General features: G+C 47.0%; 1 protein-coding gene across 1 annotated transcript in view; it reads left to right on the forward strand.

Annotated features, from left to right (window-relative positions):
• Positions 1-26,763, forward strand: part of GUSB (glucuronidase beta) — a 579,332-nt gene that overhangs the window by 119,172 nt on the left and 433,397 nt on the right. Inside the window, exon 3 of the mRNA XM_069614870.1 lies at positions 24,027-24,208. Coding sequence (XP_069470971.1) covers positions 24,027-24,208 — 182 coding nt within the window. The remainder of the gene's footprint in view (positions 1-24,026; positions 24,209-26,763) is intronic.

The following is a 26,763-nucleotide window of genomic DNA, read 5'->3' on the forward strand; positions in this document are numbered from 1 at the left end:
CTGCAGTACCCCCCTTTAGGTCATGGGATGGTGAGCTCAGCTTTGCGGGGGGACTAGGAATCCAGACTGCACCCTTTTATCTTTCCAGCTCATCATCTAATCATGAAAAAACCTTTTCAGGATTTTGGCATCGTTCTCAACTGAAGATGTGGTGCCTGCTGCAACAACAGGAACAGGTGACTAGGAGGGAGGTGGTGGGGTGATTAATGGTTGTCTATGGCAATGTGTGCTGTATGAGCGGAGGTTGAGGCTTGTGGGAGACACAAGGGTAGGGATTCTGGCCCTTGCAACGATTTCTTGATGACCTCTGCTGTTTGTTTCCCTGATGGACAAAGGTTCCAGCTGGTCTCTGTGCAAAGCATCTTCACAAGTTAGAGTGACATTTAAGACTGCCCCCTACCTGCCAACCAACTTACTAAGGAGGGTGAAAAGGGAGTCTGAGTCTTTATTATCTCAAGCAGATGTTGCTCTGTACCATAACCCTTAGCCTATGTTAATGGGTGGCGTAGCCAGACTCCCTCCCTCCTTCCTCTGCCAGTTCCCAGATCATTGTTGCACACAGTATAATATATGAGATAAGACACACACACACACACACACACACACACACACACACACACACACACACACACACACACACACACACACACACACACACACACACACACACACACACACACACACACACACACACACACACACACACACACACACACACACACACACACACACACACACACACACACACACACACACACACACACACACACACACACACACACACACACACACACACACACACACACACACACACACACACACACACACACACACACACACTTTATAAGTGTTTATACCATACCATACGTTGCTATTACTTCTAATGCAGTGTGATGGCTTTCGTGCCTCGCTATGCGCCCCTCACCAATGTACCCATCAAGGTCTCTGACTGATCCCTGCACTAACACTCTTGAATTCTATGTTCCAGCACCCATTTTTGATATCACATAAGCCACCCACATAGGGCAGTTGAACCCCCCCCTCCCCAAAATACATCAAATATCAGAACACTACACCTCTACAAGCAAAATACCGGCCTCGGCCCAGGCCCATGAATTCTAGCATCAATGGCACACAAAGCTTCCCTTTGGACAAAAATGCCTGAGAAGTCCATTTTAGGAGACTTTTCACCTCTGTGATGGACCCAGTTAAGAGGTCCAGGGCTGTATCCATGGCTCCACTGGTCCAAAGCCCTGAAGCCATTTTAGCGTTTCCTAGGAAGCAACCTGCTGGAGAAAGAAAACCCAGATCTCAAGCCCTGATCGGGATCATGGCATACAACTGAGAGCAGAATTTGTATTTGTGGCCATTGGCCACAAAGATATTGTGCAAACCCAAACATAGGGTTCACTTACTGCCTGCCTGCAAGTGAGATGCTCCCCTAAAGAACCAAATAGGCTGACAATTCCATAAAGTCCAGGAGTTATGCCTCTGCTTGTCAGAGTGTGCGCACCTACTGTAACAACAGTAGACCAACTTGGCTAATGCAAGTCATGTCTACTGTCCAGTCCACTGACTATCTTGTGGCCGAACAGAACTCCTTGGTCAGTACACTCTTCTCTAGGAGCCATACAACTGCTAGGCTGGAAACTAAAGTAACCAGCAGAGAAAAGACCAGGAAACGGTCCTCCTCCTGCTATGCCCCGGCATATTGGAACACCATCCTCGTAGCATTCAGCGCCCCTCAAATCTCCGGCAGTATATGAAAAATATAGAAAACCCTGTGCTAACTGGGTTTTCTGTAACGCTGTCGCTGGTTCTACCATTGCTCTAGAACCATTTTGAACTGCCCTCCCGTTCCTTGGACTCTTGTACAGCACGCAGTTGCTCTCGAGCAAGCTTGCCGCAATATAAAACACAAATACATGAGTTTTCTAGACTTTACCTACAGACAATCCCAGGATCCTTCAGTTCGGGCTGACATTGAATGGGCAAAAATCATTGTCCTGTCCCGTCGTATTCAGAGCCCAGAATGAAGTAACGCAACAAACACCAGTGCTGCAAGGAAGTAGTATGGAAGGAAGTTACTCCTCAAAGATTGAAGTCTTCTACCTTCCTACATCTAAAGGCACCTTCCTTCCTTCACTGATGTCCTTTCCACCATACTCACTCTCTGTCCCCCGTACATCTCATGGGCTCGTAATTTTGGGGTCTCATTTGATAGTGACCTTAACCATTATCACTTTATTACCCACATCGCAACCTCAGATAGGACTAACCCACTTAACATCAGAAAAATCTGCATCTTCCTCAATTACAGCTCCACCACAATTCTTATTTTTACCTTGGTACTCAGTCTCAACTCCTTCTCTCCACTCAAAAAGAATCTCAAGTGGGCCATCTTAATCCTCTATAATCGTTCATGCGCTTCTCCTGTATCCAAACACTGCTTTAATGCTGGTTGTTTTTCAATGATAAACCAATCGCTCCTTAAATTGCTACTTTCTGTCTTAAATCCCTTCGGGAACTTTCTCCACCTACCATGCAAACACTATTACTACATTCCACCGCTCTTCTTCCCTACCTAATCTCTGTCTCTATTCGCCCTGTGCATCCTCTTGCTTCTGCTGCTTCTTCCTCTTTGCCTTCCTTCACTGTAGATCCCTTCACCTACATGTTAATGTGTACTGCTCTACTGCGTGCTACCTCTGGCTACCCCCACATTGCTCTTCCTTCCTGACCTTTGTGCTCTCCAATTTACAGTACCTTCTTACCTGCTTATATGCAGTTTGATCGGCTAGATTTGTTTAGTCACTGGTCACGATAACACTTTCCCATCATCATCCACCAGCTTGCTACCATCTCCCTCGCTATATTATAGGGCACCTGATTTAGGATTGCCCTGCTGACAGTTGATTACGTTTGTTCACGTTTTTGGTTGAAACTGCTCAATCTTGAAAAAATAAATACGAATGCACCTTAACAGATGTATTTCTCCTGATTTCTTCCTCCAACAATTGCATGCATTGCCCTTTAGTATCTGGTCTGGTTGATGGATTCCAGCATATTGCGTGCAAGATCAAATTTGCAGCTCTGGATGGGCTGTGCATACGTGGTACGTCCTCAGTTAGCCACTGCCTCCGCCATTCCCACCTCTTGACTGGTGACTGTAACTATGATCATCTTCCGATTCTAGATCCATGATTGCAGCTAAGAATGCCTGGTGCTGCAATTTTCTTTCAGGAGTCAGGTAGTCCTTGGCATAAAGCTAAAGTACCTGTCTAGCTCATTCTTTAGAGGTGAGGTTGTTTTGCAAACTCCCGAGATAAGAATCCCAACTAAAGCAGATGAATTTGTACTGTTTGGACCTACAATTTTGGGTTATTTCTGTAGCCCAAACTAAAATACTTGGAGGCTTAAATCCTACTGTTCCATTTGGACCCTGATTGGGACTATTCCCTAACATCTAGGTATTTCATAATTTATTTTTTGTATGGTGTTGTGCTATTTGTCGAATGTCTTTTATCTGGAAAAATCCCTGCTGACACTACCTGAGGCAGGTAGAGCAAATCATGGAAACGTTGCAGATATAAAAGATATGCTCCTGGTTGGCAAACCGTTCTAAATTGGAAGGGAGGTTTTTGACTGCAATGCCATCCTGTGTCCCTTGTGACGAAGTCCCCTGCTTCTCTATGGGGACCTGCAGTGGGGTGACCAAGGGGACCAAATGTTTCTGTAAGTTAGCAGGTGATGAGCCCGAAGGAGGTATGGGGAGAATCTCCTAGTCACCCTCACTTGGTCCCTGTCTTAGGGCAGGAGACAGTCACTTGGCAACACTAGGGATAATGTTCCTTTAAGGATATAGACCCTGCACCTGGGAAGACATGTGGGATCCGCAAAAAATAGTCTCCACCTAATCCCAAAGCTCAGGGCTGGTTCTTGTACTGAAGTTGGTGATCCTACAGTTGCTAGCCCTTTAAGGGATCCAAGGGACGTTGTCCCGACAGTGGAAATACTCTTGACTCTCCTTGCATTGGTGCAGGAGTACCATACGCATGGAGAAAGGGGGGGGACCTGTATGAAGAAGAGCAGGGAATCCACCCAGGTGGCAGGGTTCAGGTGTGACAATTAGGCATAGGACAACCCAAGAGGGCCTGCCCCAAGTCTCACATCAGTACTGGGAGCATTTCTCATAAGTGGCACCTGTTAGTCTATCCCTGCACCTGCTGTCTGAAGATGCACCTCAATCCCTTTACCAAGGGAGAGGTTGGAAGGTAGAATCTGTGCATGGCAGACGAGGGAGGACCGCTTAAGGGGGGATGGACGGCCAAATTCCAAGTTACACAGCAAGGTTGTAAGCCATCCCAGTAGTTGGATTGCAACAGCCAATCCCCATTCCAGCGGACCCACCTTCATTCCCTTTCACCAGAGAGAGACCGGTCGCCTGGGCAAAGCCCTATAAAAAGTCAAGGGCTCAACGCTTGAAAACAGTTGGCGTAGAAGCTGGAGATTGGAGACCGGAACAGTTTTCAAGAAGGCCGGAAGACATGCTGGAGGGGGTGGGTGGACCTTCAAAGTGCTGTTGGGCCATATTTTAGCCTGGGACCTGGAGGAGAGAGCCAGAAGACCATACTGAAAATCCAACAGAGCTTGGACTGTTGGTATGGAGTGAGGGAGTGGGTGGCCAAAAAGGGCAAAGATGGTCTGTGTGATAGAGGTGCCCAAAGGGGTGAAGCAGGTGATGTTGGGAGAGATTTGGAGAGTGGGCAAAGGTGTGCCTAAATGGTTGAAACAAACTGGAGGGGGTAGATCTGGTAGGCACAGACTGCTATGCCAAGAGGGGTGAAGAAGCTGATGGTGATAGACATCCGGACCGTCAAGGTAGCTGCGCTTAAGAAGGATAATTGATGGTGGTAGAGACCTGGATAAGGGAGAAAGCAGTATTTAAAGAGGTAAAGGAGAACAAGAAGGTTGAGGCTCTATGTGGGAGACAGATGTAGCCCACAGGGGCAAAGAGAGTTACCAAGAGTATTGAGGGGGGAGAATGACACCTTTTGACCAGAGGTGGCTAGAGAAGGAGATAATTCAGGAAAGGAGACTTGGAGTTTGTAAAGTCTGATCACAGTAGATGGTCAATTTCAACAGGGGGACAAACCCAGGTGAAGTCGGAGAATCAAGCTTGTGGATGGGAAGAGTCTTGGGGATAGGAAGAGTAGTTGGCAACCCACTCACCCTACCAATCTTCCCTGGCCCACATCCTGGACGTTGGGAAGTGCCAGGATTGATGCCTATGCCACTGCTTCCCCTGGTACAAGAGAACAAGGACTACTGTGACGAATCAAGGGAATTCGTCCCTTCTCCCCAAGGGGGGAGCTCTTTCCTGTGCGGCTAGGGAGGTGACCCTGCTCTGCAATAGCCTCCTTGGGGGTAGAGGAAAGTGGGACCTCCCCGGGAGAGACTCCCCCTTAGGGGACAAAGACTCCTGTACCCATGAGGAAATCCCTACAGTGACAAAAACTATGGCACACATGAGAGGTTCTCCAACTCAGCAAATCTCTTTCAAAACTGGGATGAAGATGCTCTATAAGGATACCATTATTTTAGTGACAGGATGATGTCCCTTTATATAGAATTTACCAATCCACTGAGACAAGTGCATCTTATAACGTAATGGAAAGAGAGAGAAAGGAAAGCAGGCGTCGTCACGGGAAGCCCCGAGAGACACAACACCTGCAGGAAGCAGGAATCTGAGCGCCAGCAAGTTTCAAACTCGCTCTAGCAGAATGAGCAGTACACCAACGCTGGGATTTAGCCGTGACAAGAGTATTCGGTCGGGCAGGAGCCCGAATGCCAATGGTGGTGGGACCACAGGGACATTTCTGTGTTGGACCGGTGGTCCAAGTAACGCCACCAAGGCCATTGCAGAGTGGGACCCAGAAGCAGTCTGGTCTCCCGTTCCAGGACCAGAATAATGATACAAGACAAGAAGCCAATAGAGAACAGGAAACCATGAGAAACCCTCTATCTGGGAAGGTGAGAAGGGAAAACGCCAGCGGTCGGTAACCAACAAGAAAGGTCCACAGGTACCCGTCTCTAGAATATTCTATCTGTTGAAGAAGGCAACGGACGTATGAGAGTCTTTCCCCTTTTCCCAGGATAGTTTGCAGGCATCATGAGACAGACACAGACAACAGGTTCACTTTTTCTCAACAAAGTTTTAATTAACTTAAAATGCAGGGTGGAATAAGGCCTAACCTGCCCTCTGCAAAGGTGGGATTTCCCTAACGTAAGAAAACGAAGGATAGTCTACATCAGGAAGTCCAAAGTAAAACCTATGTGTCCAAAACCTATAATTGCCCTCACAACTAACTGCATACAATGTGTTGGCATGTCTGCATCAAAAGGAAATGGTGTTCAAAGTAAAGTTCAGAGCTTCTTCTAGCTCTTTGGCTTGTAATCTGCTCCCCTTAACAATTTGTATTTTATATAACCATAGCAACTTACAGACTAAAACATTTACATTTACAAAACATTTCCCATCAAATTTTGTCCGTCTGTCTCTGCCACCCCAACCACCCCCACTATTCCATCTTCTCTCTCCTTTATTCCACATTATCCACCCTGGCCTCAATATCCACTTGTACAGGAGTTTCTTCCCAGTCTTTAGCGCTCTGTTCCGAGGTGGCCAAATCTGCTATCGATAGTCTCCAAGCGTCCACCCTTCCCTCCCCTTGTTCTGTGTTCCCGCCTGTCGCTTCCTGCCACACCACAGTTTCTGCATTTGCCCATTTTAACAGGTTCCTCCACCACATCTGCACTGCTGGCCTCATCGTATTATCTGTGCTTTCCATCCCATCGCTCTTGTGCGTTTAGCCAGTATGTATGCCAAGTCCTTAAGCTTACTCACATGTCTAGCCTTTTTGGGCCTTGTGAAGCCCCTTAGCAGACAAGCTTTCAGGGGATCCAATATCGAGGGTGAGATCTGCCTTTGCCAATGCTTGGGCTACCTCCCCCAGAATCTACTAATCTCTGTACATGCCCTGAACATATGCACCAGATCTGCGTTTATCTCTTTGTGTCACTGCCTAGCTGGATCTGGCTATTTTATGCGGCGTCAGATATGCCATGTGGGTCACATATAATTGAATCTGTTCTAGTCGTGCGTTCCTCTACACCTTTTTGTGATACACATACCTCTGCCTCACGTATTGTCCGACATTGGCTCTTGTAAGTTTACTTCCCAGTTCTGCCTCGTCTGCCTTAATTCCCTGCCTATCTTGGACATCATTAGCTCATATATCCGCGAGACTTTGTGTCCTCCTTTTGACATGTCATAAAATGTCTCTATAGTCTCGTCTATTTGTAAGGGCGCCTCAGTCTCAGGCCATCTGCGTCTTAAGACTCTGCAGGAGGCAGGAATACATGAGGTGTTGCCCCCGTGTACCTCTTTGTCTCTTGTCAGTTCCTCAAAATCCTTGGGCAAAGCTTCTTTTAGAACATCTCCCACCGTCAGCACAGCTCTGGGTTCCCAGTATTTCCTCATGTTTAACCTCAATTGTTCGTCTACCGCTTCCAGTGCAACAAGTGGGATCTGCAGGGAATACGGTGTTGTGTTCTCCAGCAGTTGGCAGGCCCTACGCCACATTACACATCCCAGGTCCAGCAGCAAGGGCGAGCGAGCTGGCCGTAATGGGCTACTTTCTGCTCGTAATAACCTGGAACCGGGCGTTTGTCCACCTGACAGCCATTTGGCTACGAATTGCAGCTGGCTAGCTACATAATCTACCGCAAAATTGGGTACCTTTTTATTCCACTTTGTTCATACGGATTCTGAAGCTTCCACAGTGCCACTTTACACCTCGAATTATGCCATAAAATGCTACTGCATATGCTGTGCAGTTTCCTAAAAAACGTTCTCTATCGCAAACGGGACGTTTGCAAAATAGTGAAGAGTCTCGGTAGCACCACCATCTTCAGTAATGCTGCACGCCCCACTGTGGTCAATGGCAATCTAGTCCAAAAAGACATGCAGTTTTCAATTCTGGGAACCGCCTTCCCTGTGTTCTGTATGTGTTCTATTTTAGCAATGTATCCACAGTCTCTCTTTATAACCTGGGCCAACTCCTGTTCACCAGGTTTAAACGTGATTCTGCTTCACAGTTCAAGAAAAGAAAACAAGGGAATCGTGCTTTGCAACAAATTTCCAGCACATTTTGATGTAACTTCAACTTGTCAACAGAAAGTTCCAACACAGAAGATGTAAGGCTCTTCCTCTTCCTTGAACAGGTTCTCAGTTCCTTAATAGCCACAATGATTGTCTTGGTCCGGATGGTTTGCCACTCTTCATAACTTCCAAATAAATATAACTTCGAGGGGATTGGGTCCTCCGACGTATTCCATATCTATGACAGTAATCACCACAGCTGTGCTGCTTCGGAAAATCTTTCTGCGTCTGCGTCCTGCATCGATGACGTCGATACGCCGCCCTCGAGGACCTCCTCCGATGGCCAACGTCACTGGATCTTATAAGTAGGATGCACGACGCCCGTAGCCTCAGTTCCGTTTTTTCCACGAACGTGTTCGCTTCAGAGATCTCGGCACGCCTCGACTCTTTGGAGTTCTTTCTCGGTTCTTCGAACCTGTTTCGTTTTGTGAAGTCTTTCTTCATGAAGATGTCTACCTCATCTTCCACACCGCTCCGGGCTTTAAGAAGTGCGGGGACTGTGGGTCCAAGATGTTGGTTACGGACTTGCACAACGCCTGGCTCTGGTGCCTCGGGGAGGCCCATGACACGGATGACTGTGTCGACTGCCAGTCGCTCACGTCTAAAGCCTTGCGGGAGCGCAAGAAGAAGTTATCGGTAGGTAAGGTGTCTAAGCCACGGAAGTCGAGGTCTGCGGGGCTTTTGACGGACGATTCGAGAGGCGACTCTCCATGTCGTCGTCGGAAGTCCAGTGGGTCTCGTTTCCAGAGTCGGTCCCGCCACTCCTCTGCCTCTTCGAGGCACTCCTGGAAGCGCCGTCATCGGTCGCCTTCCCCGTCCTCTTCCGAGGACTCCGCCCTTCGGCGGGTCGCTTACCCTTCCAAGCAGGCGATGCCAGAGGAATGGGCTTCCTTCGGGAATAAATTGTTAGCGATTCTCCAATCACAGGGCACGGGTCAGTCGTGATCGGTCGAGAGAGTCTGCTCGCACGCCTTCGGGCTCAGGTGGTCGGCACGATTCGCGGGAGAGGTCCGGCTCGGACAAGGGGAATCGTTCTCGTCATGCCCGGTCCACAACGCGCTTGAGACCGTGTGAACCTTTGATGTCTTCGAGGAAGACGTCGACGCCGGTGGCGCCGAGGTCGTCGATGGACTCTTTTGAGGCCCCGCCTCCGAAGAAGTTGTCAGCGCCCAGGCTGTCGAAGGACACGCTCGGGGCTCCGGCCTCGAGGCCTGTGTCGACGCCATCAATGGTGTCGGCACCGCGTTCGGCATCAACGCCGATTCACGCGATACCCTCAACGCCTTTCGAGGCTGTGTCGACGGGGGTATCCCGAGGCTCGGTGGAACCCCCAAGAAAGGCTCTGGCCAAGGTCAAGCATGGCTTTGGTTCACATTCTATGCCTTCTTACCGCCATCTTGAGTTTATTTCAGAGGTGGATGAGGGCTCTGATGATGGCATGGTTCCTAATGCGGTGCCAGACGAGATTCTCTGGGGCCATAGCCAATTTGAGGACCTGAGGCAGTCCCTGCACGATGCTAGTGGGCTGGATACCTCTCCGGAGGTGGAGTTTTGTAGGCCTGAGCCTGGCACTCATGCCGACTCCTCGTACCGGCGCCTTATGTCGAGGGTCACGAGTACTTGGGTTGGTCTGCTCCCCCGGGGGAGTTTCTTCAGGATGACCTTACGGATATCCTCGACCTTGGTCCACCAACTGACCCGGTACTGCCGTTTCATATGGCTCTACAGAGGAGGGTGGCGGTGGTTTGGACTGCTCCGGAGAGTCTCCCGGCAGTGGGCAAGTCTTTGCCGCGAAAATACGGCCCAGCCAGTAGTGAGCCCTGCTACTTGTCCAAGCACTCCCCTCCGGAGAGTTTGGTGGTGCAGGCGGCTACGGCCCCGGCAAAGCGGGCGTCGTATCCTACCATCCCTCCTGATAGGGACGACAGGCGTTTTGACGGCTGGGCGAAGAAAGTGTTTTCTTCAGGGGGTATGGCGCTTCAGGTGGCCAACTCTGTATGTGCCTTGTCACGTTTCACGCACACTCTGTGGAATTGTGTTTCCTTAGCAGCTGAACATATTCCCGAAGGGGACGAACGGGATGGTTTCCTTGCCATGGTTCAGGATGGCAAGGATGCCATGTGTGAGGCCGTTCAGTCGGGTTTGGACATGGCAGATTGCGTTAGCCGGTCCATGGCGGCGAGCACCATAATACGCAGGTTTGCGTGGTTGCGGAAGTCGGGGTTTGCTCCTGATGTGCAGGCCCGGCTCCTCAACATGCCCTTTGACGGGGAACATCTTTTTGACAGCAAGGATGACGAGAGCCTTGAGAGGTTGCAGTCCTCAAAAGCTGCAGCGAAGTCGCTGGGCGCTGCAGTTTGCCAACCTCTGCCTTTTCGTCCTAAGGGACAAAAATGGAGGGGAGGTTCCTTTCGTTATTACTCATCCTTTGGTAAAGCGAGAGGAGCTGCCAGTCAAAGGGGCCACCGTAGGAGTGCCAGAGGTGGAAAACAAGGTACTCGAGGTGCCAAGGCCACTTGGGCAGTTGCCTCTTTGCCCTCAGGCAACGCCGCAGCCGCTTCAGCTCAGTCATGAGGGCATGTTCCATGGTTCGCCGGTTGGGGGAAGGCTGGCGCAGCATCTTGCAGAGTGGCGCGCCATTACTTCAGATGTGTGGGTTCTGGAGATCATAACCCACGGCTACTGTCTTCCTTTCCGGCAGAGGCCTCAAGACAATCCACTAGGAAATTTCTCTTTGAAGAGTCCGGATCCGCTCCTTGCGCAGGAAATTCAATCCCTGCTGGAGAAAGGCGCCATAGAACTGGTGCCTGTAGCGGAGAGGAACAAGGTATGGTATTCCCCTTATTTTTTGATTTCCAAGAAAGACGGGGGATTGAGACCCATCATGGACTTGCGCGGTTTTAACAAACTCCTCAGGAAGGACAAGTTCAAGATGGTTACTCTCTCTCAAGTCCTCCAGGCCCTTCAACTTCAGGACTGGTTGGTGTCTCTCGACCTCAAGGACGCTTATGTTCATGTGCTGATGCATCCAAAGCACAAGAAGTACCTGAGGTTCGCGGTTGGCGACTCGCACTTTCAGTTTATCTGGTCTACACCGCAAGACAAAGCATTCCAACAATTGAAGACAGAGTTCACGCAAGCCCCCATCCTGGCCCAACTAGACATAAATCGCCCATTCCTGGTGGAAACGGATGCCTCTAACTACGCCATAGGAGCGGTCTTGAAACAGGAACTTGAGGATAAACTGGAACACACCATTGCTTACCTCTCACGAACCCTGACTCCCAGTGAGACACACTATTCCGGCCTGGAAAAGGAACTGTTAGCCATCTGCGAGGCCTTCACTGAATGGCGACATCTACTTCTGGGTGCTAGATATCCAGTTCAGGTCCGCACGGACCATCGGAATCGTCAAATTCTACAATCATTGGAGTGCAGGAACAGTCGTCAGGCGCGTTGGGCCTACTTCTTTGCCCAATACCAAATCCCAAATCACTCATGTTCCCGGATCACAAAACATGATTGCTGACGCCTTATCTCGATGTCCTGACTATGTAACTACTGAAGACCAGGCCTATCCGAAGATGTTTCCCCACACAATCTTTGTAGCTCAAGCAGTCAACCTCCTGGAAGAAATACAAACCCAATCCTCTGACCTCTGGAAGGATATTTCAAGGAAGAATCCATGGAACCTAAGATGTCAGGAAGGATACTTATTCAAGGACAATGCACTGGTCATTCCTACACAGAAATTACAACAAAGAATGATAAACCTCTGTCATGATACCCTTCACTCTGGACATTGTGGCATAACCAACACCCTCCGTCTTATACAAAGATCGTTTTGGTGGCCTGGAATGAAGACCGACGTACAGCAGTACATCAAAGCTTGTGCTGTCTGCAGTCAAAACAAACATGATAACAAGAGACCGGCGGGTCTTCTAATGTAACCATCGCTGCCAACAAGGCCATGGGAATTCATTGCTACAGACTTCATTGTGGAATTACCACCTTCCCGAGGGTACACGACCATCATGGTTACCATAGATTTGTTCACTCATACGATTCATTTTACACCCTGTGTAAGTTACCATCCTCGTCCGAACTTGCTGGAATCTTCCTGGAACACATATTTCGTTTACATGGACTCCCTTCCAAGATCATATCTGATTGAGGACCTCAGTACGTCTCTCAATTCTGGAAACATCTGTCGCATTCTGGGAATCCAACGCGCCCTCTCATCTGGTTATCATCCCCAGACCAACGGGGCCATAGAACATGCTAATCAGACCCTGCAACAGTATCTTCGCTGTTTTGCCACCAAGATTCAGGATGACTGGTTGCTCCTGATACCCGTGGCTGAATTCGCCTACAACAATTCTGACCATTGAGCAATTAAGACCAGCCCCTTTTATTGTAGCCAAGGTTTCCATCCCATCAGTTCTACCCTCTGTTCTCCCTCATCCTACACCAGTACCTACTGTCGACTCCTGGATTGAAACCCTCATCAACGTACACCAAGAGGCCAAAGAAAATTTAGAGAAGGCCAGAACACAGACTAAGAGGTATGCGGATTTAAAAAGGAGACCAGGTCCTTCTTATGGAATCGGTGATGAAGTCTGGTTGTCCTCGGAATTACTACCCCGGCATCTACAGCCAAACAAGTTTGCCCCTCGGTACTATGGTCCATTTCCCATCAAGGAAATTATCAACCCAGTTTCATACCGGATTAGTCTACCAGACTCTTGGAAGAAAATTCACCCAGTATTCTACACATCCTTATTAAAACCCTACCACCAATCCTCCCGGAAATCCCACCGACCTCCTCCTCTACTGGTCGACAACCAATTGGAATATGAAGTATCTCAAATATGTGACTCCAGGTATAAACGGGGTCAGCTTCAATACCTGGTTGAATGGAAAGGATATCCTCCTAGTGAAAGAACCTGGGAACCACTTTCTAATCTCAAGACCCCTCGACTACTCAGAAGATTTCACCTTGTACACCCGGGCAAACCTGGTGGAACAGGTTTTCGGAGGAGGCATGCTGTCATGACCCACAGAACGTGCCCCTTCTGGACTTCCTGGTCCTTGTCACGGCAGGGCTTTCATTCATTGTTTCTCCCAATATGGCCGTATCACGTGACGCGCCTCACACCAGCCTTCACGGCGGATGTAGTACGGATATAGTACGTTCCATAAATATGCCCGGCCCCCGCGCATCTCAATGCTATTGCGAAGTAGCGACCAGACGTGTGCTCCATAGCTCGCAGTATTGTTTCCCTTGCTTCTTCAACTCTAACCCAATTCTAGTCCCTTTTCTTCCTTTCTTGATTCCTGGACTCGTGTGCTAGTTGTGCACCCTGTTGTTTCCTGGATTCCTGGACCCCTGCATCCCGGTACTTGAACGAATCCTTTACTCCATATTTGATTGGGCATTCTACATTTCTGTTTTCTAAATTCTTTTCCCACCTCCTTGCATTGGTACTGCTTTGGGAGTCTGTCATAGATATGGAATATGTCGGAGGACCCAATCCCCTCGAAGAACAAGTTACTCTCTTACCTGGTAAAGTTCTTTCGATGGGATGGTCCGACGACATATTGCATCATCGCTCCCTTCCTGCCTTCCACGCGACAGAATTTCTTATGCGATTGCAGCTTACGTTTCCGCAAGGCTTTGTGTGGTCAGACTGGCAGAAGACTGGTGCCACACGTTCTGGGGAAAAAAACTACAACTGAGGCTACTTACAACATCCAGTGACGTCGGCCGTCGGACGAGGTCCTCGAGGGCGGCGTATCGAAGTCATCGACGCAGGACGCAGACGCCGAAAAAATTTCCGAAGCAGCACAGCTGTGGTGATTACTGTTATAGATATGGAATACTTCGTCGGACCATCCCATCGAAAGAACGTTACCAGGTAAGAGAGTAACTTGTTCTTCTCTACTATAGTGTTACATAGCTCTTCCTTCAGCACTACAAACAACATGAATTGTCTGTCAGGACCACCTTGTAGTATTTCTTCAACTTCCACCTGGTCTACTTCCATGCCAGGCCTACAATCTTAGTTCACACCTGGTTTAATACTATAACCGGCATACTTCTTCAAAGGTTTGCCATCCGGGTATACTCCCCTGCTCGAACAACGTTTCACAACAAATGCTTTTGTGGTTCAGATCAACGGACAAGGTTCACAACAGCTTTGCAGTTTTCAATAAATTGCAGCTTCAAAACGTTTAACAACTCTTTAGGGAAAACAAGATTCACATTTGTGCTCTTTAATACTCTTCTGTAAATAATGCTCATCTCCTTCTGGATATCCTTTTCTAGAAGAGCAGCCTTTTTGCCACTCTTTTTTCCCCACTACACAAGTAACCAAAGACTGACCGGGATAGGGTTTCTTCCTTCTTCTCCCTTGGTTTTTGCAATGTCTGTTTACCCCAGTAACAAGTCTCAGATCTTATGAACATTGCATTAGACCCCTTTTGCTGTTGGTAATATTTGCTGTATGGTATTTGCTTTGGTGTTATTCACTCTTGGCTTGGGCAATGCCTGTTGGTATTAACTCTCAACAAAGTCGCCCCTCGGGTTGCTGGTTTTTCCACAGACTCACACTTTAAGGTTACAGTCATTAAGCTTTGTTATGACAGGTTTTTGCTGCTTTTCCGTAGTTCGGTGTTCATAATTAACTTGGCAATCACTTTCACTCATACGTGAGTGCTGCTTCTGCTGCTTTGCAATAGTTTGATATTCAGAATTGTTCTCCTGAACTACTTCTACGCAAGCGTTACTCACTGGCCGAATGCCTGCTTCCGACACACGACTGGTTACCGAGTGCTCCGGAGTCACTACCAGCTTGTAAGCTCACTGGGTGAGACGTGCGTCTCCATTCCCCTCGCCACTCACAAGACTTCTGCTGCTGTGGCTCCTCATGACCCGGCAAACTGCTTATGTTACTCCACCTTGGTCCACCCCACCTACAATTGGAGCTCCTCTTGCTCCTGAGGCACTGTGATGCACGCCAGCCACCCGAGACAGCCGCCTGCATGCTTCCCGCTGCGCCGCCTCTGCAGAACAGGTCACCAGGGGGCAAGCTTCTGTCCTGCACCGCTGCACTTGAGATTTCTGAAGGCACAGACCCTCTCAGGACCGGCAGCTGATCTCTGCTAAACAGTGGTTCTGGCGTCTTCTCTCTTCACTAGTTTGTCTGGGCTGCCAGCATGAACCACGCTGCTTCTGCTTCTTACTTCCTCTGCTCTTCACCAACAACTCTATGGCCTGCACCTGAGGGGGCCTTTTAAGCCTCTCTGTCTCCCTCATGTGTGGACCATCTGCATTAATTAGCTAACCACTCCTGTAACAATGTACCTTTTCAGCCCTCTTCTTCGAACCAGTACTTACAGAATTATGGGACTTATCCCTAATGGCAAAGTTTGGATTTTGAGTTTGTTGTTTTAATTTTAAACCCTAATGTGCTCCTTATAATGTTCTTTAAAGGAACAGCACAATGTTTAGTCATCAGCCGTGATTGAAAGGGGAAAGGCAACTCTTTTAAGCCGTTGTTATTCACATATTTCGTTTCACTGTAACTTTGGGTGTTAGGGAGGTCTTTATTTTTACAGATCCCATGAACTTTAGAGAAGTTTTGATTTCTCCCAAGGCGTTTGTGATTGTTTTCACTCCTGTTTACACGTGTATCTTGTGGAATAGCAAGATGGTTATTACAACAAGCCATTACAACCTTTGGCTTTGCGAAGTCATCCTCTTTAGAAGAAGACAAATACTGGGTCTCATCCCACAGAGTCCTCTCATTCCCTGGGCCTTTTCGATCCTCCCGCAGAACACCACCCCCAAGATCGGGATCGGAAAGAGTCTGCCTTTCCCTGGCCACCCGGCAGGAGACTTTAGGCAGGGAATTAGTGAGGGGTCCAATTCCTCACAGTATGTCATACACGTATTTTTTAATGCTTTTATCCACCAACAGAATATCCCAATGTTTTAACTATTTGAGCTGTATGTGGTAACAAATAATACTTGTTCCGCTATATGTTCGTCTCTTTTTTGTGGTACCATCAATGTGGCATGGTCTGATAATTGTTTGCCTTTTAAAATTAAAACTTTGTGTTGTTTTTGATCACCTCTATTGGGGAATCTCTTTTGTAATAATTCACATTCTAAAAGATAATAATCTTCTTTGGTACAATTTCTCCTGGCTCGTATGAAATCACCCGATGGTATATGATCTATGACACTTTTTTTATGACTGCTACCATAAATTAGTGACACTCTGTAACGTGTTTGTATACCCCGATCAAATAAGCATTTAGCAAGGTCAATCTATGTACATAAAGACTTGGTGTATTCACTCTAGTGAAAACACGGCTCAGTGAAGACTTGTATATGATTATACCAACTACCTGGCTCCTTTTGGGTGACTAGGTTATTGAATGTTGAGGGCAGTTTACAGGTTTTCATTACTGGTGCTGTCAATGCCCCCCAACTTTAGCATTCCACGCTCTGACCAAGGCAAATGCAGCATTGAGCCTTTGGGACAGGAACAGAAGGCAAATGGGAAAGCAGGAGATGTGGACCAATATGAAAAGGCTCTGTAGATGCAGGGGGAGGCAGAAACACAATGGGTCGAAGGAAGGGGGATGCTAAATAGATATTGGGTTGGGCAAATTCTATCAATTATAATAGGTTATTTATAACACGCTTAATACCGAAGAGGTTTCCAAGCGCGGACCCAGGATTCAAACCTGTGTTGCTCTGTCGTCTTGCTTCCAAGACGTGCGCGTTGCCACTTAGCTATATATTACCTGTATCAAAGCACCAGTCGCCTAGTTAAGAATGTGCTCTGGTGAATGCAAGGCATTTGCGGAAGTTTAGTCATTTACGTTCACAATAGCATGGTACCATTATAAAGCACTACTGTCAAATTAAATGTCAGTTAAATTCTGCACTGACATTCGTGGACTCTTGATATGATCATTTACTTTCATTTCACTGATGAGGAAAAACACCTGCACTGTACTTCCCAGAGCCCCCACTCAAACACGTTTGCAGAGGTGCTACCCACAATTTCACATCTGTATCACATTATGAAGATTTTGGTGGTGCTTTGTGAGCCAGGTGGCATCCAATCCGCTCTGTCAAAATGACTAATGCTTTGCAGGAGTACAGGGTAGTGGATACAACTCCAACTCAGAACCACACTACTTCTAAACCAGCAGTCATTCTACTCATAAAGCTGAAACGGACACAGCCTGACTGGTATTCTTACTACGCCTCTTTAAGGTCAAATGATCCAAGGATTGGAGGTGTCTTAGCTGGTAATGAAGCAAAGCAAATCACAATAGTATTGGGGTACTCCAATAAAAGAATGTCCCACCAAAGTCCTATTAGAATGGGATGCTTTAATTAAACTTTAAAATACACCCAACTAATAAAAACACTAATGACCCACCCCTGTAAGGAAATGAACAAAGAATGCAGACTTTGGAATAAAGGTGATACTCTGTTTGAAGACTGGTGCACAGGCAATGATGTCAGCAGAAATCATGAAAGATGTCTTTAACAAGGTTAAGAGGCGGGTCTTATATGTGTGAGGAATCCTCAGATGTCATCCCTTCTCCCCTAGGGTGAGACCCTTCCCATAAGGCCCGGGAGGTGAGGCCGAGACCCAATAGTCCCCTTGGGGTGGTACTCAGTGGGTGGATCTCATGGGGAGGGATCCCGCCTATGGGACTAGGGAGGACTACCTAGGAAGAATGCGGTATGCCCAAAACCTACCACCTCCCTCATCCTCCTACCCAATACAGGGTTCCATAATCCCACACACCTCAGTGTACTTCTGTAGAGTAGATGATCTGACCTCCCTAAAAGGTACTAGGACAGAGAAGAGTAGGAACCACCTATTTGAGCTGTGTGGAAACTGGGAGGAAGAAGAGCACAAGTGACCCAGGTGATAATGAGAATATCAATGCTGAGACGAGCAAGAGGCGCAGAGCAATGCAGTGTGCACTGCAAAACCAACATGAGCGGCCCAGACACCTGGGAACAGGCAAGTCCAACCTAACAATAAAAAGGGAATAAGGACTTCACAGTGGGTGGAATAATTCCTGGAGGAGCAGCAAATGTGAAGGAAGCACAGAGGCAGTCCGAGAAACCGAGATGGGAGCGCTAAGGTCAGATGCTCGTTGAGGGAAGGAGAATGACCCAACAAACTGATGGACAAAGACTCCTGACATCCTCGTGGTTGGAGAAGCGCGGTTGAAGCGAACTGCGCAATGAGAAGAAGGGAGACTGTAGAGCGATGGCAGTCCTGTGGAAGTTGCCGGCAAACGCCTTGGAGAATCCAGGGCCCTCACAGATCACGAAGCATGGGACGCAGGTGACCGGAAAGGGGTTTGGGGACTAAGACGTTGTATGCTATACAACGGGGCGAAGGAGGTAGCCAATACAGGGTCTGGGACCCATACCACAGGAAAGAGACTCATATTGTTGGCCATCCGGTAGTGCTTGGCAGGAGAGTGAACCAAGTCTACCCTGGAGGTCATTAAAGAAGAATTACGAGTCGGGCCCCTATAAAGCAGGTCAACACTGCTCTTCATAGTCACAGTACCTGGCAGGATAGTGAACCAGTCCGGCTGTGAGACGAGAAGCCTAAAGAAGGGACAGGATGGGAAATCATTCCCCCGGTGTTTGTGAACATTGTGATAAAGCCAAGGGAAGGGAGTATTTCTCTTGGAACTGTGAAAAACCTGTGAAAAACCTATCAAAGACCAGGGGAAGGGAGTCATTCCTCCTGGTGTTTATGAACATTGGGATAAAGCCAAGGTAAAGGAGTCATTCTCTTTGCATTTAGAGAAACCTAAGCAAGACCACGGGAAGAGAGACATTACCCACCTAGACTTTGTGAACATTTTCAGAAGCCTGGAAAAAACCAAGAGAAGGGAGTCATTCTCTTGGCCTCAAGGTCTTTGTATTGGAACATTGCTTAATTTGTGACCATTGTGAGAAGCCTGAGAAAGACCAAGATACAGACGGAAGGCATTCTCTTGGTAGCAACGTTTTGAGTCAAAGCTTTGCTTTACTTTTGAATTGAGACTTTTTTTGCAATCTGGAACTTTGTGTGCTACACTTGGGAAGAGCTGCAACCTGGGGAAGGAAGCCATTCCTTTAGGAGGTGGTCCCTGCAGATTACTGGCATGGCAGTTCTCGCTACAGAAGGAATCCATTCTTCTGCATTAAGAAGAGCACCAGCCTTTATGTTTAGCTACAAGTGTGTGGAAAGGAAATAGGTTTTGACGATGGACTTTTTATTGTGGACATCCCGACACATTCTTAATATTGATCGATGCAGGAAAACCCATCTTAGTGATAGGGTCGAATAGGGCTTTTCCTTTACTTTCTCACAAATAAAATTCTTTAGCAAGAATCATGCCACCTGTGTCGGTCTCCTCCTTCCAAATCACTAGGGCCTTTTGAGGCATACCAGGGAAACGGGACCACTTCAAATACCTTTTTAGTTATCATATTTGGGGTTCACAGGTGTCAAGCCAGGTTTCTGAGCTATTTAAATTGTCAGGTTGGTGTCAAGATGTTTCGAGTCAGTGATTCCCACTGGATCGCTGTTATAGTCCTGCAATGCAGTACTGTAGAATTTATCGGCACATATTCAGATAAAGAAACCAGGCAGCAATGGGTCAGCTCGAAAGGGTCCCACGAAGCATGGAGTTCTTCATTGGTGATCGGCTCAAACTTTGGAATGCAGGAAGATGATTGGTCAATTCAGCGGTTCGAGAACGGAACGCAATCTGGCAATTGTCAAATGCAGCTCTGGTTCTTGTAGCGGCTTAAAAAGCATATTGAAGCAGTCGAGCTGGCTTGAAAACAGATCAAAGCCATAAAACAGAGTCCTGAGCTGGTGCTCGACTGATTTGTGCTGGTGGTGCCTTGTCCAGGGTGCCCAGAGACAAGGTAAATCCTTTAAACTGCAGATCCCAGCATGGAGCGAGCACTTGCAAGGTTCTGTCACCTCCAGCAAGCAGGTTCTTGGTACCAGTAATCTTAGAAGTTGAAGATCTTCTCCGGGTAGCAGTCACCAGCAATATCTGAAGATTAATCAACTAAGGGACCTGCGTCCGTCTTACATAGGCAAAAGGTAAGAGCAGACTTCCCTTCTAGCCTTTTGCAAGAGGTCCATTCCTGGCTTCTGTTTCAGAATCTTCAATCCTGGTGATGTACCCATAGGGCTACTTTAATCCACCCCTTCCTCTGCCTACATCAGAGTTTCTGTTAATTAACATACTAATGTGACTGGCAGAATCTGTTCTTTGAAGCATTGAAATGCTTCCTGCTCACTAGGGGGCTGTTCCTGCCTTCCTGGAAGGTGTTGATGCTTTCCCATGGAAGACCAAGGCTTTTGCTGGGAGCATTTGCAAATTGTTTTTTTGGGAAAAAACCTCAATCCCATACAGTGAGAAGGATTTAGCCTCTGACCTGGAAGGTCACTAGTAATCAAGCAGATAATAAAATGCATCAATAGGTTTTCAGCCAGTATAATTGTGGACTCCCAGACACTGCTTATCTTTTGATTTGTAATGTGCTACCAGATCCGGTGGCCCACAATTATATATTTTAATTAAGGCACAGGATTGCCCACAGTTAAAGGCAGACCATGAAACGTTGGCATGAGTGCACATATCACTTTTGTATCTATAGATAAGCTCAGCAAATTCACATGTGTGCATTATGCTTTTCTAGCATGGAGTATTATGAAAGGGGGCTCTAATTCGCATAGCTACCCTCATCATTTTATTGATAAAAATCAGCTCAGTCTATTCTTCTGTCAAAGGCGGCATTCTGTCACAGCAGTCACTTTAAAAGAAACCTCACCAGTAGTTCTGCCCAGAGAGACATTTGTAAGTCTCACACGGACCATGAGTGTCGTGACTCGGAGTTGGTGGGGTGGAATGGTCGGCGGCTAGACCCATCACCTTGTTATCTTCAGAAATCAGCACGTCTCACCTTTGGTATAATTGCTTTGGTGTAGCATTTTTTGTTTGCATAGCTTTCACCCTCACTTGCAGCTGATTACTGCTTTTGCTTATGGAAAAAGTATGTTTTGTGAAGAATCTAGCAAAGTCGTCACTACTACTCCGGGGAGGTCACCCCTCATGTGGGCAGGGAAAGGCAGAAGGTACCTGACTCTGACCACATCAGGTAGAAAAACGCTCGGGGAAGCATTGTGAACACACTAGGTCAAGCCAGACCCCTACCTGTATTCCTTGATGACACCCACTTGCCTTTCCCTCAAGCTTGTATGGCATATTGTAGTGTGGATAAATCTGTGTTGTTCTGAACCCCAATACTGTTTACAATCCCTCCCCCCGCCCTTTCATAATACTGACACAAGAAGAGGGATGGAGTAAAGAGAATCACTAGAAGCGATAAGCCAAAGCTGCGTTCTAGTCATTAGCGGTTAAGAAGTGCCGGGACACTTACAAATGGCACACCTGGGCAGGGAGAGAGACTCATCTCCTAACGCTGGTTGGGATACCGGAGATCAGTCTGCAGACCGTAGCAAGGAGGCTGGTGAAAGCGGCATGCAGGAAAATCGTGCAGAGGGGTTCGCTGCACTGTTGCTACAGACGGCAGGAGCTGTCAAACGAAGGAGAAGGCATAACGGGAACCACAGAGCCAGTAAGCCGTGCTCCCAGTCGTCGGGCAAGGAGAGTAAACCAGGCAAACGGCGAGTCTGGGACCCGCACTCCAGTTTGAAAGAAATAAAACTCTGGCATAAGAGTATACCAGGGGCACACGAAACAGGGCTTGGTGGGGGAGTGTGGGTTCCCCAATTGTGAAATTTGGAACAGAAAGCCTGAAAGGGAAGAACCATACGCCTTTTGAGAAAAGTACATTTGAGGTCCATAAAACGAGAACCCTAGTCAAAAGAATACTATATGATTGGAGGAAACTAAAGGAAGAGACATTCTCTTTGAGAGATTGGAACAAGTTATAAGTGACATTTTAATAGTTCAGTTGAAATCTAGGGAATAGGTGAACCCCTTTCCTGGTGGAACATTCTTGGTTTTCTTTTCTTTGCCTTTTTGAACTTTGTTTTGGAACTTTGGAAGAAACCTGCAGGTGTTCAGCTAACAGACATGCCTATTTTCATGTTATATTGAGGTTAGTGTGTAAAGGTCAGTTTAGGGTTTTGGACACAGGGCAGAAGGCTCTTTATGAATGGCATCCTGACAGACAGTCCTCTAGTTTTGTTGAGGCAGGGAAACCCCTCCTAGAGCTAGCCGATAGATATGATTTCCCCAACCCCTTCTTTTTTTCTGTACTCTACACCAAATGCCTCTGTGTCCGAGTCTTACTCTTGATCCCTTACAGTTTCCATGGTGGGATAACTGCCTGAACAAGGGACTTGTGTGGTTTTGGAGTATTACAACAAAAAGTATACATAAACCTAATAAAGTTATCGTCTTTAGAAGATGCTTTCTCTTCATGCTTCGAAAGAACAGGACATTTTTCTGAAGTGACCATTACAATTGCATTATTAAAATCCTTCTGTAGAGGTGTTCTGTTTTGAGGGGGGGAATGGAATCTCCCCACTGGCATAAAACCTTCATTAAAGTAAGTTAGTTAGTTTTCGGCACTTGCACGCTCAATGTCACAAGGTCGAGCAGGACCGCTTTTGTTTTATGATTTATTCTTTGTCATTTTATTGATTATTTGTTCCCCTGCTCCCCTTCCCTTTTTTGCCTTGTGGTGCTTTGTAACACTGTCTTGTTGTGTAAGCGCCTTATAAATGCCCAATAAATAAAATACAAATAAATGAAATCACAACCTTTAGGAAGTTTCCCAGAACTTAGGTTAATGATGGGATCTTTTAGTCCAGTATTTGAAATCAAACGTCCCTCCATGTTTTCAGGATAGCCATATACAATACAAGTTGACTATAGTGAACCTACATGGAAGATACCTACTTTAGTCACTGATTGTCCTTCAGTCCCAAAAACACTTGGAGACACTCGGATCAGAACCATAATCCTCTTTTGTTTATGGGTGCAACAAACACATTTCTGCATTGGAAATCGTTATCAAAGCAAACAGTTTGGCACAGGATAGGCCTTTTCCAGGCACTTACATAAGGGTAGTACCTGGCCATAACATGCCAACAGCTAGAAAATGATGTGCCTATCTGGGCTTTAGATAGCATTGGCAGGAAAATGTTTATCCAATATCTATACACAAGACGCAACTGTTGGATTCCTCAAAGCTTGCTTTATCCAAAGTCCCATTAAACTTTTAGCGTTGCACGACTTGGTGGATTAGTGTCTGTACTGCTATACTTGTTAGGGCCAGGCCTTCAGCACTCTGTATGCGTGTGTGATAACTTATCGGGCTTCCCCTATATTTTAGCTCTACTTCTATGGGGAAATAAAAGGTGTAGATTACCTTGATCTCCCCCAGAATGTAAGGAAGAGTGTAACATTGTAATTAAACTGCAACATGGACAAACCAATGTCTTTTTATTTTTTCTATTTCAGTGAGGGTCTACTCTTTATAGTAGCTTATGTGTTAACAAGGTCCTTGCAAGCAAAGTTACAAACAAGTCGACACTTTGAACTCACCAGTGAAACATGCCCTAATTCTAACTGTGGGAAGCCTTAAGAGGTCCTTTCAAGGAAAGGTGTGGGTTTTGTGTACATGTGTGCACACACACTGGGCCAGTTCTGTTTGACTTTCCAAATCCGGCAGTCCTGATTTGTGTCTGTTTTTTTCTTTCAGTGGGTCAACGGGAACGAGGTCACCACACACGAGGGAGGCCACCTCCCTTTTGAAGCAGACGTGACCAGCGTCCTTCAGGCATCAGCGGAGGCACCATGCCGCATCACGATTGCAGTGAACAACACTCTCACATTGAACAGCCTTCCTCCAGGGTCTATCCAGTACATGACCGACCGCACAAGGTACGCTACCAGCGTTGCATGATTCTAATCAATCTGAGAGGTCTCTTCTTCAAACCTCTTCATGTTGTACTGTCTGCTATACATTGGCAGAGGGAGGAGGGCGGTGCAGGTGAATGTGTACAGAAAAATCGAACAAATTCTCTTTAAAAATGGGCGATGTGAACTTCGGACACTGCTTGGCCACCATGACCAGGCACACTGTGGTGACTCCAGAGCAATGGGAACGTTTTAAAGTGGTAGCAAGACTGAGCGAGTAACTTTATGACCAGTGGAATTTGAGTATGCCAGTGATGCAGGGAGAAAACTCCCAGAGAAGGGAAAAACCTGAAGGAAATCGCTGCCTCAGATGAGCACCATCCATGTATAAAATGTATTTCCATTCCACCTCAGATAGGAAATCGGCCCGTGCTTCCACTCAGAGCCGCAGTCTGTTCGGGTTCAGCAAGAACGCCTCCTCCATTCAGATCTTCCCAGCGGCAGCAGAGAGTGGGACGCTCTGAGACCCGTTGAGCCTGAGCCGCAACTGAATCTCAGGCGGGTGCTGAGACAGGCTCGGTCGCAACAGGGCTTCACCTGAGGTTAACAGATATGTGGCGTTACCAGCATTCCCCACCTCAGTTACCTCACCAGTCAGGTATGTATGCAGTTACTAGATATACTGCAACAGCTCGGCTGCCATCCAGGCACTGTTCCTCACATCACTTTTGTCGGTGTTGCCACTATGGCACTACTGCAAATGCGTAACTAACTGCCATGTATGTATGACTGGGCCGAGTCCGGTATCCCTCAGACGTGCAAGCTGGGCAGATCAGGCATATGGATTCCCCCGCGTAGTTCGTGTTGTGGTTCCACTTTTATCAATCCCGAAAGTTGGGGGGATGATCAAAGCCTTCCCTTCAGCATTCATCGAGAAAAACTGCACAAGAGGTTTAGAGGTGCAAGAGCCCCTCTCCACCGCCACTTCGCCACAGGGCGCAGTGTCCTGCTCCCCACAATTGTCGCTGGTCCTCATATCAAATCTGTATCCAATTTTCCATTAAATTAAAGAAGTTTCCAAAAAGCGTACAAGTCAGTGAGTCACTAATCAGAACTAGTGGACATGGACAAAATAGCATATGAACAGTTGGACATTTTTTTAACTCAATTTTGTTCACGTTCTAATTTAAACGAGCAGTGAGATTCTGCTGATCTAGACTTTGTACTTTTGCTTTCAGGGTCTTGAATTCTTACATCATTTTTAATGGGGAAAAGCAACATTGTGCCTATTTGAATGCAAAGAAACCTGGGTGGATACGAGAAATCTGACACTGTGCTTTTCCTGCATAGATTTCTCCTGATTTCACGTATAATTGTACCTCTTTCTCTCCCCATCCCCATCCTCCACTCTGCTGCTAAACAGCAATCTGTTACTTTTCCTTGCATGTTGCCCACTCAAACCTCATCTACCCTGTCTGTCTTCCTCCAACTACGCCCACTTTTGACAGCACTCGGGGATTTGGCATTCCCCCCTATTCCCACTTTTGTAATGGCGTTTGCTGCCTTCTGTACTGACTTTGCCACCTTATTTCACTTCCCGCGACTCACTAAAAAAGCTGGTGGGTTGGCTTAGTTCATTCATTCATTTTGTCATTTGTATAGCGCCTTTCACTATAATTATGGTCCCAACGTGCTGTTGTTTCACACCCTCGAAGGGACCGGAGTCCAAAATGTGGGAGAATTGGGAGGTGCTATTTTGCGTGTGTGCATTTCAGACATTAAAGTTATGAGGGTGACCCTGGGGTGTCCTTAAATCAAGTCTTGCATGGATGGGATGCAGATTAACGCTTACAAAAATAATAAAACCGACAAAAGTCTTGTCCGACTGTTTTATTATCAATTATCTAAAACAGGGAGTTACAACGGACATCAATGGACGTTCGCTCGATCTCTCAATCATTTTGCATAAAAAACAAATTTTTATGTCATACGTGACGTCGTACTATGTGGCAAACAAGAAAAACCTGCGAGGGGTTGTGATACGCTCGAGGGGAACATCTAAGTATACTTGCTAAATAGGGACAGTTTGTGATTGGGTCTCTGTCAGGTGGACAACTTACCACCCTTAGTCCAAGTCGTCTTCAACAGTTATTAAGTACACAGTGTATCATTGGCTCTCAAACTATAATGCCCTTTGTTATATGGTCCTTTTATAATTGCTTGGCACGCTTGTACCGTTCTGGAACATTCGGCTCACTAGCAGCACATAAACTGGTACCCCAGGTGCCAGTGGGCGGACTTTGACCATGTCTCCTCACCCAATTAGCCCGACATCTCTCATGCCTTCTGCCATTCAGATTGTCTTTGAACTTAGCCTTGTAAAGTATGCTTGCTCCTGGGAATGTAAGGGAGTATAGGCACACTCTCATCACAGTTCTAGTCTGCATGCTGAAATCCTATTTCCATCCTTGGCTCACGTGACAGGAGACCGTATTTCAGCCTGCTTTGCAACATTTAATTGTCTTCAATTAATTAACTTGGCACTCATGGTGTTCTTTGTTTGCACCTTGACACAGGAC

Source organism: Ambystoma mexicanum, chromosome 9 (assembly GCF_040938575.1).
Source record: "Ambystoma mexicanum isolate Mex_15411 chromosome 9, UKY_AmexF1_1, whole genome shotgun sequence".
Classification (NCBI taxonomy): Eukaryota; Metazoa; Chordata; class Amphibia; order Caudata; family Ambystomatidae; genus Ambystoma; species Ambystoma mexicanum.